The 21,243-nt window shown below is 35.5% G+C and overlaps 1 protein-coding gene across 2 annotated transcripts in view; it reads left to right on the top strand.

Moving 5' to 3' along the window:
• The window catches only part of LOC139151037 (cyclic AMP-responsive element-binding protein 3-like protein 2), an 81,387-nt gene that overhangs the window by 19,731 nt on the left and 40,413 nt on the right, over positions 1–21,243 (top strand). The window contains exon 1 of one of the 2 annotated variants that reach the window (XM_070723572.1): positions 15,259–15,439. The exons of the other annotated variant lie outside the window; for it this stretch is intronic. Within the exon in view, the coding sequence (XP_070579673.1) occupies positions 15,410–15,439 (30 nt within the window). The 5' untranslated portion in view covers positions 15,259–15,409. Of the gene's footprint in view, positions 1–15,258; positions 15,440–21,243 lie in introns of those variants that run through there. 2 annotated transcript variants of the gene reach the window in all.

Below are 21,243 nucleotides of genomic sequence, written 5' to 3'. Positions count from 1 at the left end.
AAAATCTTCTTCATAACCGCTGGTCAGACAGCTTTGTTATTTGGTATACAGGTCCCTAGGGGTAACCCATCTTAGACTTGTTCAAATTGTGATGAAATATGCAAATCTGTATTTTTAAGGAATTTTTTTGTCATTTTGGTCAAAATTGACTTACATTGTATGTAATTCTTGTACTGTATAAACCCTATCAATTCACCCAGAAAAAAATAATTAATATGATTTTAAATAATTGAATTAATTAGGAAATCATCAAAGCCAAAATAATTTTAGTGTAGAATTATCAGAAAGTTCAACTTTTTTGACAGTTAATAGTGAAATGCTTACCATCTTGGAGGATTAAAACATGTAAAGGCAACTTTCCTGAATCCCAACTTTGACATATTCTGAACCGTCATTTATTGTGCCCTGTATGTTATCTAAAAGAAATTGCTCAAAATAGTCAATAGAGATAGAGATAGAGATAGAGAAAGTTCTAATTTCCATTTATGGTTGACTTGGTAAGGATAAAATAAAATTACTTTTTGAGGAAAAAAATAGAGTGGTCAAGTAAAAGAGTGGTCAAAGTGATAGGGTTTTTATGGTAAAGCTGGGCTGTATAAAGATTCCTCATGTGCTATTTATAGCAATTATGCAATCTGTGTAAACAGTGCAATGAAAGTGTAACATGATTCCTTATAATGCTTTTGATGACCTTGAACTTCTTAAGTTTCAAACCTTTGTCTCTTCAGTGTGCTTTCTCTGAGTATGTACAGTCTCAACTTATTAAACAGAACTCACAATGTTAATCAAAGATATCCACCTTCTTCATCAATACATGTGTCACAAAAGGTTATTCTCTACATAACTCAACAGAGCTCTGTCAACTGTTGAGTTGCTTGTTCTTTCAAAACCGCTGGTCAGACAGCTTTAATATTTGGTTTACAGGTCCCTAGGATGACCTTAGTGAGATAATTTCATACAGTCAGGAAGTACTTAATTTGTATCCATGTCTATAGTAGCTTCAGGGACTTTGGCCCTATGTTTTGATATTGTTGATAATATGCAAATTAGTGCCAAAAAAGGCGTTTTTGGTAAAAATCTTCTTCTTCATAACCAGCTGGTCAGACAGCTTTGTTAGTCCCCGCGGACGAAGTCCGGCGGGGACTTATAGATTGGGTCCCGTCCGTGTGTCCGTCCGTCCGTCCGTCCGTCCGTCCGTCTGTCCGTCCGTCCGTCCGTCCGTCATCAACAGTTTCTCAGACACTGCTAAACTAATTTTGTTCAAACTTGGCACAAAGGCATAGCACTATGACCTACAGATGCACGTCGATTTATTTTGTGATACGATCCAATATGGGCGCGAGGCGGCCATTTTATTGCGATTTGTCATGTCTTTGGACCATAACTCAGACATCCTTGAGCACATTCTGTTCAAACTTGGCACAAAGGCATAACATTATGGCTTTCATATCCATGTCAAATTATTTCGCGATATGTTTCAATATGGGCGCGTGGCGGCCATTTTGTTGCGATTTTTCATGTCTTTGGACCATAACTCAGACATCCTTGAGCACATTCTGCTCAAACTTGGCACAAAGGCATAACACAATGGCTTACATATCCATGTCAAATTATTTCGCGATATGTTTCAATATGGGCGCGTGGCGGCCATTTTGTTGCGATTTTTCATGTGTTTGGACCATAACTCAGACATCCTTGAACAGATTCTGTTCAAACTTGCCACAAAGGTATAACACTATGGCCTACATATGCATGTCAAATTATTTTGTGATACAATCCAATATGGCCACGAGGCGGCCATTTTGTTTGCGATTTTTCGTGTCTTTGAACCATAACTCAAAGATCCTTGAACCGATTCTGTTCAAACTTGACACAAAGGCATAATATTATGTCCTACATATGCATGTCGAATTATATTACGATACGATCCAATATGGGCGTGAGGCGGCCATTTTGTTGCGATTTTTCATGTCTTTGAACCATAACTCAGACATCCTTGAACCGATTCTGTTCAAATTTGGCACAAAAGCAAAACATTATGCCCTTCATATGAACACCAATTTATTTTGTGATATGATCCAATATGGCCGACAGGCGGCCATTTTTTTGCGATTTTTTCATGTCTTTGAACCATAACTCAAACATCCTTGAACCGATTTGGTTCAAACTTGGTACAAAGGCAAAGCACTATGGCATACATATGCATGTATCAATTAAGCTTGTGATAGGATCCAATATGGCTGCAGAACTGCCATTTTGTTGGAATTGTACATGTCTTTGAATCGTAATTCAAAGGTCATTACACCCATTTTGTCCAAACTTGGCACAAAGATCAAGCACTATGGCATACATATACATGTCAATTTACTTCGTGACATGTTCCAATATGCTGCCAGATTGTCATTTTTTTCCAATGTTGCTGTCAGATGGTCATTTTTGGATTTTTTCATGTCTTTTAGGCTTAATCATAATATGCAAGTATTCTTTAATCAATGTTGTTGAGACTTGGTACAAAGATAAAGTACTATGGCATACATATGCATGTCTACTAATTTTGTGCTATGATCCATATGGTCAATAGACAGCCATTTGATTTAAATTTTGGTGTGATTTTTTTATGTCTTTGAAACATAAACATACCGGTAGGTCACTGTCCCTCGATGGACTGATTTTGTTCAAACGTGATACGAAGATAAATACTATGGCTGCATTTTTGTGCACATTAATTTGTTTCATTATATGATCCGAAATGGCTGATTACAACAATATACCCGATCCCATACCATTTCGAAAATTCCACCAAACCATGTGTATAGTATGTGCCGTCATGACACTAGAGGCAGTGAGGGCATCGTTATGTGTGATGTAATCAAAAGTTCCTTCAGTGGTCATTACCGGCAGAGATGAGTCATTTATTGAACGTTCCTCAGATTACTTTATTATGCAAGTCACAGGCCTGATGCACCCCTTGCATCAATGTCATTCCACAGCGACCTAGACCACAGCTACCTAGACACCAAAGATTATAACAAAATTGACAAGCGGGGACTGTGTCATCAACGATGACTTGTTATTTGGTATACAGGTCCCTAGGGATAACCCAATTTAGATTTGTTCAAATGGTGATGAAATATGCAAATCTGTATTTCTAAGGAATTTTTTGTCATTTCTGATGAAATATGCAAATCTGTATTTTTAAGGAATTTTTTGTTGAAATTCTGATGAAATATGCAAATCTGTATTTTTAAGGAATTTTTTGTTGAAATTCTGATGAAATATGCAAATCTGTATTTTTAAGGAATTTTTTGTCATCTCTTCCCTGACTGCTCTCTAAACGCAGATAAGATCTTTAAATCTTGCCTCAAACCCCCCTTGGTCTATGAATAATTACCCACAATACACCAGTTTTAATCTGTGCGCATATTGTGAACTCACTAGCACACTGCATGTATCAATCTTTCCTGAAGGTGAAAGCTACCCAGGAAAAGGGGTTATAAATCAAAATTACCATGAGAAAATAACAACCAATGGAGATTACACCCACAGGCAAATAAAAATACACACAACACTGTGGGGAGGAAGGGCAGGAGCAAACAGGTAGGTAATTATATGACAGAAATTAGTTTAAGTTTAAACATCAATTCTGTCACCAATTACCTATCTGTTTGTACTTATAGGACAAACAACAGAATTCCACAGACCTTAGGAGGCTGGGACAAACTATTTGCCTGAAACTACCTGTTGACTGACAGACAGCGGGCCAAGAGAATGTAAACCCTCTAATTCTGAGGCCATGTCATGACACGTAAATAAAAACTGATGAAGGAATTAGTTTAAGTTTAAACATCAAAACTGCTTGTCTGACAGCTTTGATTTTGTTATACAGGTTCCTGCAGATGAACTTAATATGTTATATTGAATATATGACTAAATCTGCAATTTTGTATTTTTGGTGCAATTTTTGCCATTTTTGGTCGAAAAATGTGTTTCTCTAAAACTACTTGTCTGATGCCTTTGATGTTTGGTATACAGGTTCGTAGGGGTTGTCTTAGTGTGATGTATTGAAATTTGATGAAATCTTCAATTCTTGTATTTTTGGGTCAATTTTTGCCATTTTTGGTCAAAATATTTGTTTCTCAAAAGCTACTCATCTGATAGCTTTGATATTTGGTATACAGGTTCCTAGGCTTTATCTTAATATAATGTATCGAAATTATGATGAAATCATCAATTTTGTATTTTTGCAGCTAATTTTGCCATTTTTGGTCAGGCCATCCTGAAATGAGCTATCAAAGATATACACCTTATTCATCATTACATGTGTCACAAAAAGTTATTCTCTACATAACACAGCAGAGCTCTGTCAACTGTTGGGTCGCTTATTTTTTCAAAACCACTGGTTAGGCAGCTTTAATATTTGGTTTACAGGTCCCTAGGATGACCCTAGTGAGATAACTTCATACAGTCAGGAAATAGTTAATTTTGTATCCATGTCTATAGTAGCTTCAGGGACTTTGGCCTTATGTTTTAACTAATTGATTTTAGGGGCTTTCCATATATTTTTGGAAGGTCACCAATCCTGCATTTTTGACTGTTATTTGAGTTTTAGAACAGAAATGTGTGTTAGATGAATGCTAGAAACATGGAGGATGCACTGAATATAATGAAAATATAATTACTGGGTAAAAGTAGTTCATATTATTTTCTACAATAAAACAGTGTTAAAAATTTCTTTCATTTTTACTACCAATATAAAACACAGTGCATGAGTTGAGTATGGTTTCAATTCTACTACCGTAAAATTCCCAATTGAAGCCGCGGCTTGTATTAGAAACATTTTTGAGGGACCCCTGGGACCACGCACTGAAGTCATGGTGCGGCTTCAATTACGTACATTTCCTGTGTTTCGATATTTTTCTCAATGCTCACCAAGCATTGCAGGGGCAATCGCTATTGTTATGCAAATTAGTACCAATGAATTCTGCGTGAATAAATTACCCGCATAAAAAGTCCCTACCCTAGTGTAACTCCAATATAGAAACGTTAGGAGAGTGTATTTGGTCGTTAAACTTGGTAAAATTCCTTTTAGATAATAAGGAAACTATTAAAAGATGTTAAAACAATGGGAAACTGGAGTTCCCTTGACAGCATCGTAAGGAAAATGACACGTTTTTCCAGCACTTTCTTGATTCTCTTACCCTCGTCACCCCCGTCCTCTAAATAGAATAGTCTCACTAAGGTCGGCCATGTTGATCAGCATCGGGCATGATGTCTTTGTTTCAAGTGGTTTCAATTAGGGGTTTTTGGACGCTGAAATTTCACAAAAATGTCACTTCTGTATTCAGAGATTGTACAATCAATTTCTTTGGACGTGTAAGTCGATTTTGAAAGCAATAGAAGATCAAATGCTGTTGAAAAAAAATCGTGCATAAAATTAGCATAAATTAAGCGTCCACTGCAGATGGGTCCCCTTGATTTACAGCCGTCTTGTGTTGCCGAACCGGTGGCTCGTACTCGAATAGTGCAATAAAGGCAAGTGAATGACCTTTGGTAACTTTACTTGCATGTTTTTGTGAACTATTTTTGCGGTCAAATTTTATTTTCTCATGATCAAAAACGGAACGTGTACAAGCTTATACGCACGGCATGTTGCCACAGTACAGTATAGGCATGGCAGTTCATTATGGCAATATGATGCAGGTGGTGTTGTTCTACGTCAGGCATCGGTAAGGGTACGTGGGTATTGAATGGAAACTACGTATTTGAAACATGGTATCTCAATCTCTCAACTATTTTAACTTGTACACAAACACCGTTGCTTCCATATTGTTGCATCAGGTATTGACTATGGCGGTGTTTACCACACTGACAAAAACTTCGGCCGTGTTCAAACATACACACAAACGTACCGATACTGGGGCATTGTTTGTACTTTTGTTACTATCATTGACAAAATGCACAATGGTAGAAGTGTTAAAAAGGAACTTTTTATTGTGTATTTTTTCTGTAAGAAAGACACCTGTCAATCATTAGCACAAGTCAATGACGCATTGCAAGCCAGCTGGTGTGAATTTCAGCATGCATTGTTTCATGATGGGCTCAGGGAAGGGGTGCGGCTTCTATTATGGTACAATTCAAAAACCCCAAATGGGCAAACAATGAGCCAAGACAATGTTCCAAAGTCAGGGTGCGGCTTCAATTAGAGGTGCGGCCTCAATTGGGAATTTTACGGTATCTTTTGGGCAACAAAAGCGATAAAAAAAAACATTTCATATTTTAGATTCTCGCATTTGAGATGACCCTAGGCATTTGTCATATTACTTCGTCACATGACTAACTATTTGACCTATTTATACGCGCATTGATTTCGGATCGTTAACTTATGACTGCTTTAGAAGCTCAAAGGTGAACCGAAACAATATTTTAATCTTGGGTCAACGAATTAATTAAAATTGAATGAATATTTGCAAACAAATGATTTTGGAGCGAAATACACCCTGTTAGGTGCAGCCCCCCCTTATATTGACTTATTGAAAGACCTTTGGTAATAAGGATGGCAGATTGGCTTTACGTTTCCATCACCATGGTATTGACCGATTCCTGTGCTGGCCTTCTACCAACCTTTTAGCAGTAATTCAGTTTATTCCAATCTTAGCTTCAATTACTACTTTCAACATTTATTTCATTCAGATTTCCTTAGCTTAGTGTATAATTTTGTAATCTTAATTACTGTCAACTTAGCTTTACTACACTTATTCTAACCTCATTATTCTTACACTACTGTTATACCTTATAACCCCAAACTTTTTCAAGAGATGCATACATGATTATCACTCAACAAACCATTTACAAATATGTCTTCTGCTTTTTTCTCCATACATATACATACCCCTTTTCTCAAAAAAAATGGGCTTAAAATTGCAATGTGAAAAATAGTCTTTCAGCTACCGGTATATGTTGCACATTGACTTCGTGGTCTGTCTAATTCACAGTGAGTGGGGTTGTTAGTCCCCACGGACACCGTCCGGGGGGACTTATAGGTTTGGTCATGTCCGTGCGTGTGTCCGTGCGTCCGTGTGTGCGTCCGTGCGTGCGTGCGTCCGTCCGTTCACGCAGATATCTCAGAGATGCCTGGAGCGATTTCATTCAAACTTGGTACAAGGATTACTTCATATGTCATACAGATGCACGTCGATTTGTTTTGTGATACGATCCAATATGGCTGCCAGGCGGCCATTTTATTACGATTTTTTCATGTACAGAGCCATAACTCAGTCATGTTTCAACCGATTTTATTCAAAGTTGGTACAAAGACATTGACCAATGTCATACATATGCACGTCAATTTGTTTTGTGATACGATCCAATATGGCCGCCGTGAGGCCATTTTGTTACGATTTTTTTCATGTACAGAGCCATAACTCAGGCATGTTTCAACCTATTTTATTCAAAGTTGGTACAAGGACATTGACCAATGTCATAGATATGCACGTCAATTTGTTTTGTGACACAATCCAATATGGCTGCCGTGCGGCCATTCTGTTACGATTTTTTCATGTACAGAGCCATAACTCAGGCATATCTCAAACGATTTTATTCAAAGTCGGTACAAGGACATTGACCTATGTCATACATATGCACGGTGATTTGTTTTGTGATATGATCCAATATGGCCGCCATGCGGCCATTTTATTACGATTTTTTCATGTACAGAGCCATTACTCAGGCATGTTTCAACCGATTTTATTCAAATTTGGTACAAGGACATTGACCAATATCATAGCTATGCACATCAATTTGTTTTATGATTCGATCCAATATGGCCGCCGTGCGTCCATTTTGTCATGATTTTTTCATGTACAGGGCCATAATTCTGGCATATCTCAACCGACTTTATTCAAAGTTGGTACAAGGACATTGACCTATGTCATACACATGCACATTGATTTGTTTTGTGATATGATCCAATATGGCTGCGGTGTGGCCATTTTGTTACGTTTTTTTTCATGTCTGGAACCATAACTCAGACATGTATCAAGCAAATTTATTAAAAGTTGGTACAAGCTAGGAGATTGATTAATGTCATACATATGCACGTTAATTTGTTTTGTGATACAATCCAATATGGTCGCCATGTGGCCATTTTATTACGATTTTTTTATGTCCTGAACGATAACTCAGACATGTATCCAGCGAATTTTTTCAAAGTATTTTTATCACAGATTTAATGAAGAGGACTCTATCCTCTCTGAGGACCTGTAATCAAAGTACCCATTAACAAGTGGGGACTGTGTCATCAACGATGACTTGTGGTAAATGCCGATAATACTAGGCGGTCATTATGTTGAAATGCCATTGGCGGTATTTTTCACATTTGCATAGTCTTACCATAATCCCTCCTTTTATAGGGGACATTGGCGTTTAACTACATGTAGTTGATGATGCTATTAACGAAACCTAATTCAGGCCTTGAGTAAGTTTAAATAATCAACCATATAATGTTGTACAGAATACTAGAATGATTGTTTAGGCAGCATAGCTTGACTGTAGTAGGCAGCATAGCTGTTTACTTTCCAGTGTTTACAGAATATTGAATTTATTAAGGCTTATTTTGATGCATGCATTATAAGTTAATTTTAACTGTTGAAGTGAAGAAGTATTATAAACGATTTCAACCCATTTGACCCTGCTGGCATTGTCTCTCATGCTTCTTCTGTCCTTTCCTCTTTAATTAGACTTTTTTCATCAAGACCAGATAGCAGCTTTGTACTCTAAGTATGTCCACTGACTGCTTGTTGCATATAGAGAGATACACAATGAATTAAAAATGTGGTTAATGCAACAATTTCAGTAAAATATATTCTCATAGGTGTAGGATAGCTATGTGCAATATTAAAAAAATGATGAATCTTTGTTCAAAGATGTTCAGAGTGGTACATCCAATGACACATGGTAGAGAATTCCTAATGTGTTGTGGAATATCAGTTTTCTCTTTTAGATGTAAGAAGTATTAAAATTGTTGATAAATTACTCAAATGGTAGACAAAGCACTTGTCGATACTAGTTTTGAAAAAAGCATATTTAAGCAAATGCTAATTCTGGAATTGTTATAATACAAGTAACATGTTGTGTGGGTAATTATTATTTCATTGAATTAGCATAGAGGAAATCACCAGCTTAGTTGGGTCTGATTGGCTAGCATCTATTAGCAATGTTAAGATAAATTATGCCCTACTTGTGAATCTGTTGAGGATTAGCAGGATATTAAACCAGCCGTACATGGTATAAAAATACGCATTCAGGTATAAATTCGTATAATGATTCCAATTTTTAATATGTCTTCAGTACTGTATTGTAGCTTGCACTACAAAGTACCATAGGTCTGTGAAGCAACCATTTTATTAGTCTATAGAAGCTATCGGGATGGGTATCCGTCCGGTGTCCGTCGTCAGTCTGTATGTATGTATGTATATATGTATGTATGTCCGTTTGTGAGCCGTCCGTCCACTCAAATATCTTGAGAACCGCAGTACTTACTGATTTGATATTTGTTGTGTAGATGAAAAATATGATAATGAAAAACTATGTTTTTAGCTCATATTTGGTATTTATATAAATACCAAAAAGAGCTTATATGATGAGTCGGTGGCGTCTGTATGTATGTATGTATGTGGGTATGTATGTGCGGATGTATGTCCGTCACACACAAAGGCTCCCATACTGCCAAAGCTATCATCTCAGTATATGGTGTACAGGTAGATGCAGGGGTTGAGATTTGACGTTGTTCAAATGAGCACGTCAGTGTCAAAAATGTGCAAATGAGGTAAGAAAAAGGGAAATTCTGCAAATGTGCAGGAGTAGTGGCATGCCAGTGACTGAAACAGGCACTCCACTAACCTTGAGTCATTTCCTATCATTGTTTATGAACTGTTACATATTAACAGACCTGCTCAAAAACCATAGACAGTAGAGGGGGGGGGAGACTGTCTATGCTCAAACTAAGAGGGGCCAGCTGTTTCTGCTATGCATGTTGCTCAAGTTGACCTCCAGTACCTAAAGTTTCAGACCTTATTTACTTTTGCAATTCTTCTTTTTCTGGTTTAAATATTTCTTGTTGTTTTTCTGGTTGTACTGTGCAGAAATCATTGTCATAACATCAACGCAGAATTTTCCTGCACTGAACAGATAGAAACAACATTTATTGTTGATCTTTGGTATCCATACTGGTATGTACCAATTCTGATCAAATTTGAGCGACACAGTATAATGCGGTATTTTTTATTTTTTTGATATTGTCGAAAATATGCAAATTAGCATCATAAAAGGCTTCTTTGGTAAAAAATCTTCTTCATAACCACTGGTCAGACAGCTTTGTTAGTCCCCATGGACACCATCCGGGGGGACTTGTAGGTTTGGTCATGTCCGTCCATTCACGCAGATATCTCAGAGATGATCGGAGCAATTTCATTCAAACTTGATACAAGGATTACTTCATATGTCATACAGATGCACATCAATTTGTTCTCTGATACAATCAAATATGGCCGCCAGGCGGCCATTTTGTTACAATTTTTTCATGTACAGAGCCATAACTCAGGCATATCTCAACTGATTTTATTCAGACTTGGTACAAAGACATTGACCTTTGTCATAGATATGCACGTCAATTTGTTTTGTGATACGATTCAATATTGCTGCTGTGCGGCCATTTTGTTATGATTTTTTCATGTACAGAGCCATAACTAAGGCATATCTCTACTGATTTTATTCAAAATTGGTACAAGGACATAGACCTATGTCATACATATGCACATTTATTTGTTTTGTGATACGATTCAATATGGCCACAGTGGCCATTTTTTATGACTTTCCATGTCCTGAACAATAACTCAGACATGTATCAAGCAAATTTATTCAAAGTTGGGCTTAGGACATTGACTTATGGTATACATATGTACGTCAAATGTTTCTCGATATGGTCCGATATGGCCACATGGTGGCAATTTTGATATGTTTTTTTTCATGTCAAAAGCCATAACTCTGGCAAGTCTCAACTGATTTTATTCAAAGTTTGTACATGGACATTGACTTATGTCATACATATACATGTTGATTTTTTAAACAGTAAGATCAAATATTACTGCGTGGCAGCGATTTTGTTATGATATTCTCATGTACTGAGCCATAACTCAGACATATTTCCACCAGTATCATTCAAAATTGGTACGAGGACATTGACCTATTTCATACATGCTTGTCAATTTGTTTCACGTCATGTAGCAGTATCATGTCAAGTATTGAAGTTTCGCAATTAGGCTGACATGTCAAGAAATACGGCATCAAATTGCATGAAACTTTGTACAGATGTTAAGCTCACATTGCTTTAACAATGAAAAAGACATATATCAGTGTCATTTTAGTTAATTTGTCATTGCATATGTAATGAACTTTCCTAATTAGAATGATATATCCACAAATACAATGTCAAATTTGATGAAACTTGATACTGTAACAGATGTTGATCTCATAGTGTTGTAAATACTGCATCAAACTTTATGAAATATGGTACCGGTGATAATCTATTAGTGTTAGGATAGTATGAAAAAATGTTTTGCAATATTCTGTCGACTAATTCCCAGTTGACTCATTTAATGACCTTTAAGATAGTGGCCTACATTGGTTATATGTTTTTATCACTATGGAACTCATTATTTGCCATTGAGCGCTATCTGTATCAAAGTATTTTTATCACAGACCTAATGAAGAGCACTCTATCCTCTCGAAGGACTTGTAATCAAAGTACCCATTAACAAGTGGGGACTGTGTCATCAACGATGACTTGTTATTTGGTATCAAGGTCCGCAGGGATAACCAAACTTAGATTTGCGATGCAAATCTGTATTTTTTAGGAATTTTTTTGTCATTTTTTGTCAAAACTTTATTTCGTCAAAACTGCTCTCTGACAACTTTGATATTCGGTATACAGGTTCCTACAGATGAACTAAATCTGATATATTGAATATATGATGAAATCTGCAATGTTGTATTTTTGGTGCAATTTTTGCCATTTTTGGTCAAAAGATGTGTTTCTCTAAAACTAGGGGTTGTCTTAGTGTGACATATTGAAATTTGATGAAATCTTCGATTTTTGTATTTTTGGGTCAATTTTTTGCCATTTTTGGTCAAAATATTTGTTTCTCAAAAGTTACTCATCTGATAGCTTTGATATTTGGTATACAGGTTCCTAGGCTTTATTTTAATGTATTGAAATTATGATGAAATCTTCAATTTTATATTTTTTGCAGCTAATTTTGCCATTTTTGGTCAGGCCATCCTGAAATGAGCTATCAAAGATATCCACCTTCTTCATCATTTACATGTGTCACAAAAAGTTATTCTCTACATAACACAGCAGAGCTCTGTCAACTGTTGAGTCGCTTGTTTTTTCAAAACCGCTGGTCAGACAGCTTTAATATTTGGTTTACAGGTCCCGAGGATGACCTTAGTGAGATAATTTCATACAGTCAGGAAATGCTTAATTTTGTATCCATGTCTATAGTAGCTTCAGGGACTTTGGCCTTATGTTTTTTGCTTTTGTAGAATATAGTATTCAGTCAACATTTACAATTACATAGTACATTTTGTCAAGAAAGTAGTATGCAAATGTGTGTTGAATATTAATGGACTGAACAAATTGACGTCATCACACTGAAGTGATTTGTAACTTTTCCTTGATGCTGAAGTCATTAGCCCCGCTGTCAGTGACACAGAGCTGGTCTTATAGGTGTATGTGTGGTGGCATACATGTATGCTGTCTGTCTTCCATCAACTTCTTACAGTCAAAGTTTCTTCTTCAAGACAGTCAGTCCAGTTTCTTTAATATTTTGTATACAGGTACCTAGAGATGACCTTGATAAAATTCATACAAATTGTGATGATGTATGCAAATTTGTATTTTTGAGGCTAATTTTGCTATATTTGGGCTATAATCTTGTCCTTATAGATGTTGCTTTTAATGACCTGGTGTCAATGGTAAAACTCTTTTTCGTGAGTTTTGGTCAAAAAGCAATATACTTAACATCTCATCTTGAAATTTGATATACTGATTCCTAGGGATGATCTTGATGACATGTAAGTGAATTGTGGTGAAATCTGTGGTGAAATTTTTGATTTTCAGTAAAAAATGATATATTTCATAACAACCTGTCTGATAGCTTTGAAATTTGGTTTAGGGACGAGCTAGTTGAGATACATGCAAATTGTGGTGAATCTGCCATGTGATATTGTTTTGACTATTTTTTTAGTTTTTGAGTCAAAAGTCATGGTCTTCAATTTGCTGGTCTGACAGCTTTGAAATTTGGCATGAAAGTACCTTGGTATAACCAAGTACAGAAGTCTCCAAAATGGAATGAAATTTTTTAAGTGTTCATTTTTAGTGTATCTGCTACTTTTGCTCAAAAATCTTGTTAATCCAAACTTCTTCTAACCTCTTTGAAATATTTTTATGCAAGTCCCTCGTGGTGACATAATTTAGATATGTGCAAATGTTGATGAAATCTGCAATGTGTGTAAAACTTGTACAGGACCTGCAAATTTTGGATGATTGTGTTGTAAACCATATGGGACTGACGGTGTCATTGACACAATTTATTCATATTCTTGGCTGATAAATTTTACATGTGAGATTTGTTCGTAGAAGTGATATAGTGAATTGAGGTAAGTGAATTTGACTAACTTTGTCCTATAGTATTGTTGCAACTTCCAAAATAGAAGAAAATATGAAAGAAACGGTCAAGCATTGAAAATGAATTTGCTAGGAATGCATATAAAAGAAATTTCAAAGTTTCTGCTGTGAGATGAGTCATAACTTGGACTTAGCTTGGACAAGTCCAGGGATTCCAAAGCTTATTTAATGTAAAATATATTGATTCTGATCCTTTATCTACCATCAAACAAATATTAAAAACATGAGAAAACAGATTGTCTCCAGTGAAAAATTTTTATTTATTAATTCAAAACTTTTTTCAAATCTGGTCAAACAAAGTATTAAAGATCATATTGTGTTGTCGTGAGAAATTTATGTTAATAAATAGCTGTATTACCGTAAAGCTCTTCCTGAAGAATAGCTATGACTTGGTGACAGGCAGTGGAGTCGTGAGAGGTTTTCCCAATCAACAATATGTGACAACATGAAGGGTGTAAACTTCCTTTTCCACTACAGCATCTGACAGGAGTGCACATAAATATTGATAATAGCATATCTGGTAAAGACCATACTGCACAGATGATAGAGTATACAACACTTATAGTTTGATTGTGTTTCCATGGTGACTGTCTCTGATATTTGCAACATTCCAATCCCTCTGTATAGGTAAGTGGCAACTAAAAAGCCAGACGTGTCAAGCTGGAAAGAGAATGTTGATGCTAGGTGATGGAAATGGAGCTACACATACTGGTACTGTACCATGGTGACAAATCTTCAGGTTGCGCAACAGTTCTTTGTCATTCATTAATGTTTTTGATGCTATTACTTTTGGGTATACCCAATTGTTTTGGAAGTCATCATTGTACACTTGATTAATCTTACTCTTTCAGTTACGTAAATCATACTAAATGGTGATACACTACTGAATCAAGAATAACAGTTGGTTTATGTATGTTTAATACGTAACACATAAAGAACAAGTCCTTTCAATATCAATATTTCCTGTACAGTTGTGTAGTGGATGTGCTGTTTAATTTTGCTTTTCATGTGAAAAGATTGTTGCAGACTGAGTGAATAGTAAGGCCAGCAAAATGACAGTTTCATCTTTTAATACTGTCACTGTGGTTTGTTTCTTTTGTCTTTGTTTTCTGTTCTTAGACCATAATCTTTGCAAAGGACCATGAAAGTTTCTGGTTGTAGATTCCCATTGGAAATCATATCAGATTTCTTTTAATTTAAATGATGCTGGTTACATAATATACTAAATTTTGTCAGGCTGTTATTATTATAATTGCTATTCTTTCTTTATAGTCAATGAGCCATTGTTGATTTCACAGATGACACACAGACTGATTTCCATATTTTCATATTCAATATCTTAATAAAGTTGCATAGACATGTACCCACAGGTTGGTGCATGATCAGCTTTGTCAATCACCTGGACAAACCCATTCATGTTCTGCACGTCATAACATGGGATCCAGTCCTGAAACAGGCAGCTGTTATTTCCTCAATACTACCACAAATGGTCAAAGGAATTTACTGAATATTTTTAACCCTGTTCAGCTCTTTGCCAACCTGCCTCCCTCTTCCATCCCCATCTAGTCAGCTATTTTGCTCGAATTGGACTTGTTGGGTTTGGAATTTTAGACTTGAAAAACCAGACTTTTTTGGTGTTTATAGCCACTATATTGGTTTTTGGGGATGGCTTGCTACCGTCATTACCACTACCATGTAAGTAACACCACTTTCTACACTTCTACACGGTCACCACATTCAATATATTTAATATATAGGCTTTTATATCTGAATTTTAATTCAAAATCATTCTTGATCATTTTGATCATCAGGAAATCAGAATATTTTATGTGAAAGATATGTAGTATTTTGTAAAAAAATATGAGAGGGAATCGAGAAGATGTCAGCATTATGAGTTTCTTGTATTTTGAAATTTTATATCCAAAAGCCAGTAAATCCCTTTTCTCTCCAGTGACAACTCACTCATACTGCATTTTTTATTCCGCTTTGTCAATTTGTCCAGAATTGCTAATGAAAAATAGCAGGGTGAGTTGATTGTAAAATACAAGGCTATCATTTGATAGTGAATTAAAAAATAATTGTCAACAGGGGTCATAACAGCAAAATGGAAATATCAATTTCTTCTCCAGTACCTTTATTAATATTAGAATAAAAAGGAGTCTTACACTGTAGTATTTTACTTTATGATATTTTTTACCTTATCTATAGTTAAATATAAGATATAGTGTTTGAACTCCTTCTGGCAGCAACTTTTTTTGATTTGATATTGATTTTTTTTTTACTTTTCCTATCTGGGTGCAGTTTATTAACAAAATGCATTTCAAGAGTTCTGATTTTTTCTAAACTCAGTAAGAAATGACATCTCTTGATTACTATAAATTCTAAGCCCGAAAAATATTGGGGACAGGGGAACATTTCTTGTAAATATTTTGTTTTGTACGTTTCCAAATATCATGAAAATCATGGAATTTGAAATGGCTGAAACATGTCAATTGATGTGATGGATTTTGATTCAACAGATTTTCAGCTAATTTGCATACATTTACATATAATTAGCATATCTGTTGACACATGGTAACAGATGTTGAATAGTGTAGCACTTGTGCAGGTTATACACACATGTACTGTTTGTGCAACATTTTAAGCAGTATTAAGTTAATCTTACGATCAAAGTGATTGATTTTCATCATACAAATTTAAAAATTTTCATGGCAAGGAAAAGGAAACTACTGACCTGCTCCTGATAAAAGCCATCCTAAGTGCAATCCTTATTGGTAATCTGTGTTTATTTTACAGATGGAAGTATACCATTAAGGTAGAAACCTGAAAATTTAATTAAAAAGAAGTGATCAAATATTAACTGGTTATACACCTTCGTATACATGTATGGTACAATTTTGACAAAAAATGTTTTTTTTCCTGTCTTTTCAATTTCGTAAGTTTGTAGTCCTTGCCGGATGAAGTCCAGAATGGGACTTATGGATTGGGTTGTGTCCGTCCGTCTGTTCATCAGCAACTCTTTCTCTGACATCGCTGGCCCAATTTGTGTCAAACTTAGTATAAGGCCAACATTCTATGGCATACATATGGCAGTTTAATTGTTTTGTTTTCTAACCCAATATGGCCACCAGGTAGTCATTTTGTGTAAAGAGCCATAATTTACACAGGCCTGAACTCATTTTATTCACAGTTGGCACAAAGGTAGTGTTCTCCATAGTTGAAAATTGTAGATGGCTGACTATTTTGAATATTACTTTACATAAATATTAAAATGAACATGTGTATTTTGATGAAAAAGAATCTCACAAAATGTGTGCCTTGGTATTATTGAGAGAAATATTAGAAAGAATTAAATCATACCATTCAGTACAAATTAACATTGAGCAAACTTTTAGAAAATTGAAATAAATACAAGTCAATGAATTCTGTTTATACTAATGTTATACTGATTTGTTTCAACTGAGAGTTAACTTTAAAGGACAATTCAGACTTGTTATGAAATAGATATGAAATAAGTCTAACAGCTGTGCAGCTCTGTTTAACAGAGTTGGCATGGAGTTGAATGCAGTCTTCTCTGTAGGCATGCAGTACTGGGTCTCGTCACTCAAACTCCATGTCTGCCATTCTTTGCAGAAATACCAACATTGTATTTTCTGCATAGACAACAGAACATTCCCAATGACAAAAGTATGTAACTTTTGCTATAACATGCAAGTCTTATATTCATAATTAATGCATCAGAAACATAGCTCATATCACTGATCTGCCAACAATCAGTTGAAAATGTAAACAATCCAATGTGCCCCATGTACCAAGTAGCTATAGCCAGCCTTGGCAGCAATGGCTGGTGCCATGTTTTGAGAAAAGGTGGCATTATTTAACCAAATGTAATGATAATAAAAGAGAAAAAAGTAATGTTCAATAATAATCTTTGAAACAAACTAACAAGAACCAAGCAGGATTTCTCACATGTCACTGCAGCATGTTATGCCCAAGATGACAGATGACCCAGCAAGTTTTGTCAAAACAACATTCATAAGAGTGGTCATCATAGGCAGAACCTTATCATGTGTAGTTTAAACCAATTACAATTAGTATTGTAAGCCAACCAGTTTGTAGGTTTTTTGCTCACGTGTTGACACGTGAGCATATGTCGCAGCGATGTCTGTCTGTCTTTTGTCTGTTTGTCTGTGTACTCAATATCTCCAAAATGGCTCATCAGATCAGAATCAAATCTGGTACATAGATTAAGTTTGGAAATGGCAAGAACTGAATAGTTTTTGGTGGGTGTGGCTTGCTTACTTTTTGCTCATTTGCATAATTACACTGGTTAAACAGATTTCCCATATTGACAAGTACATGTACATGTATGCCTTTTGTAGTTGCAAATGATATAGATAACCTGAATCCTCTGAAAGTTCCTTAAACAGGAACTTTCCGTATAAAAGCAGGATTATCGTAAATCTATGAAAATGTAAAAAAGCCACGCTACTGATCGGATGTGTAGTGTTTGGTCCCAGAATCCAATAATTTTGCCATGTTTCAGGCATTCATTATCGTTGGATCTTGCATATGATATCTGTGAATATATAGCAACTAAACTTGAGTCGAAAATAAACTGAAAAAATGTTTCATTTTTTGTCGGAGAAGGCATGTGTTTCAAAGTCTGTTCCCGGTATGACAATTTTACCCCTCTGTACATATGCCATGAAAGTGCCCATCATGATTATTCAAACTTATCATACAGTCAAAGCGATGCTATGAGAATTCAAAAACTCCCGCCCTTCAGTAATCCCCCTATTGTGCGCCCATGGTCCTGTAACTTCCCATTTAATGGTTATCCTTTAAATCACAGTTTTCTGTGGTAACAGCTTGTTTATATCACATGGTGCATACAATTGAATGATCATAAAGACGAAGTGTCAAGTAATCAACTTTGAACTTTTAAAATCATGACTTCAATAGTGATAAATGTCATTACATGTAAATGAATCTCTTAATTGCAAATTACCAAGAAAACCATACAGCTATTTGAAGCAACCTGTTACACTGAGAACACTATGTTAAGTTTCCTCAATATTTCTTAGTTCTCATTTTATTTATCCAGAATGTTTCTTGATCCTCTCTGAGTTGCCTACGTTAATTTTTTTTCCTTTAAAAACTATCCTACAACAATGAGACATTGACAATTTTGCTGATTGGTGCATGATCAAAAACACCCGTGAATTTTCAGATTCAGCAAATAGTAAATCTATTTACTTTATTGTTTAGCCCATGGGTTTAATCAGGATTCTGACTTAGTGCTCTGCATTGAATTTTATGAAGCCAGACCAGCTTCTGTCAAATGAAGTTGACAGACTGCTATGTCTGAATGCCTTACTCTTTCACTAAATGTGACTATCCAACAAATGTGTTTCAATCTATGATCTCATGTTTAGTCAATGGAACAATTTAGCGTAATAGTTGAATGAGATTTGCAGTGTATCTTTAGACTGTTCTGTAAGAAAAGAATGGGCCTTATTCATGACCTTAGCACAATAACAGTGATAAAAGGATCACTTGTGTATTCAGTGAGAAAGTTACATATACACAGATTTGTTCATCTTGGATTTACCAGTAGTATGCAAATTTTGTGAGCTTGGAAATAAAGTAAGTGTTGGAAATAATCAATGGGCAATGGTGGTAATTGCAACCAAATTGTATCAATCTGCCACCCAAAATTTCAGCTGGTGGCAATTTTTGCCACTAATTTCCATCATGTAAGTTGCTCTTGATTCAATGAAGTGTTGATCTATTTTGCCGGAATCAAAATTTGGTCTGCAAGGACTCAGTTTGATGTTAAAAATCATAATTTCAAAGGAAACCTTCACAGAGTTTAAAACACAAAGGGAAAGGAGAACAACTGAGTTCTCTGATAGGTCAAGTCCAAAGCATCTCATCATATGTCATGCATGATGACCCCTACACAATTATACAGTGTTCTCCCCAGGCCCTTCAAGCATCACGGCACCATGAGGCTTGCCTTGATCACTGTGAAGCTTGCGAGACTTCCATGATGCTTGATCTTTCCCAATATCCTTGATTGACAGAATGAAATAATAGCTTTTGCTTGTATGTTTTGTTGCAAACATCTGTTTTTGATGGTGTAACTTACCCTCTTCAATTTCTAGTGAATAAAAAACGTGCATCAATGGAAGCGTGCTTGGGGTTTTGTAAAATGAGTCTATAACTTGGTGTGAAGAGAATAAAGCTCTACAGTGGTCTCATTTCTATCCTTCTGATCTATCTATTTACCTTTAGTATACCTTCTTGATAAATACTTCAGAGTGACACTGTGAAAAAGAAACCACCGAAGGTTGACCCACATGTACAATTGTATGATGAAATGTCATTTCATGTGCTTTCTAAATGAAAATATGGCATTCTGCGTGACTGCAGAATTTAAATTAAACTCTTTGAGAATGAGAGCTGTAATTTTTTCCCACCAAAATTTCAGTACAACATTTTGCAAATTTTTATGAATTTTTTCTTTGATTTGTCTCATAATTTTGGACCAAAGGAACATCACATTTCCTTGCTAGAGCTTTTTATCAAAATTTTGACAAAAATATGAAAAAATTTACTGGGGTATATTTTGTATACGTGACAGAAATTGACTTTGGCGTGTAAAGGGTTAATTAAGAGTCATGGCAATAGGAAAATTGTCATCAGTAGTTGTGGTAAGCATATCCATGTTCAAATAAAGATATTTAACGACTGAAATTTTGCATCAAAGCAACAATTCAAAACTAGGAGAAACTGTTGAAGTCATGTACCTGACCAATATCAAATACTGCAATAACTTATGAAAGAAATGATGTTATTCTAAATGATTTTTAACATTTTTGCAGGGTCCTACAGTGTAACCTCAGAGGTACATGTACAATAATAGCATTATCAGACATTTCATATCAAGCAAAATATTTCTGGCTTCAAATGTTATCATATTTGTTGAAACAATGATTACTCTCAAACCTACATGTATCTATCTATCTATCTATCTAGAAAATTTGTATAGCCCCAAATATCCAAAGTATACAACGCTCAGTGGTGCTTAGACTTACGATGAAAATGCTCTCTGGAAGATATAAGTTTTTAAGCATCTTTCAAAGCTTTCTTTCAAACGGTCTCGAATGACCAGATTTTTACACGTGCTAAGAGTGAGTGACTGTACATATAGTAGACATCTTGTTTTACAGGAATTGAATTTGACCGACCCTTTTTGTCACAAGAAAGATCCTTATGCTGAAGACACTATTGAGCCAACTTGATTACGATATGACACAACACCTTAAATAGTACAATAATCATGTGTATACTGCCACTATGCTACTGTGGTGAAATGCTTTCTTCTATGTTCAAAATTTTGATTCGTATGTCTCAAAAAAGTTTGGTCATAGTTAAAACATTCCATAAATTTGCCTCAAAGCTTAGAAAAAAGCCATCCTACCGTGGAGCGC

This window comes from Ptychodera flava, chromosome 2 (genome assembly GCF_041260155.1).
Source record: "Ptychodera flava strain L36383 chromosome 2, AS_Pfla_20210202, whole genome shotgun sequence".
NCBI lineage: Eukaryota > Metazoa > Hemichordata > Enteropneusta > Ptychoderidae > Ptychodera > Ptychodera flava.
Note: the sequence above shows the minus strand (reverse complement) of the source record. Positions and strands in the feature narration are given on the sequence as shown.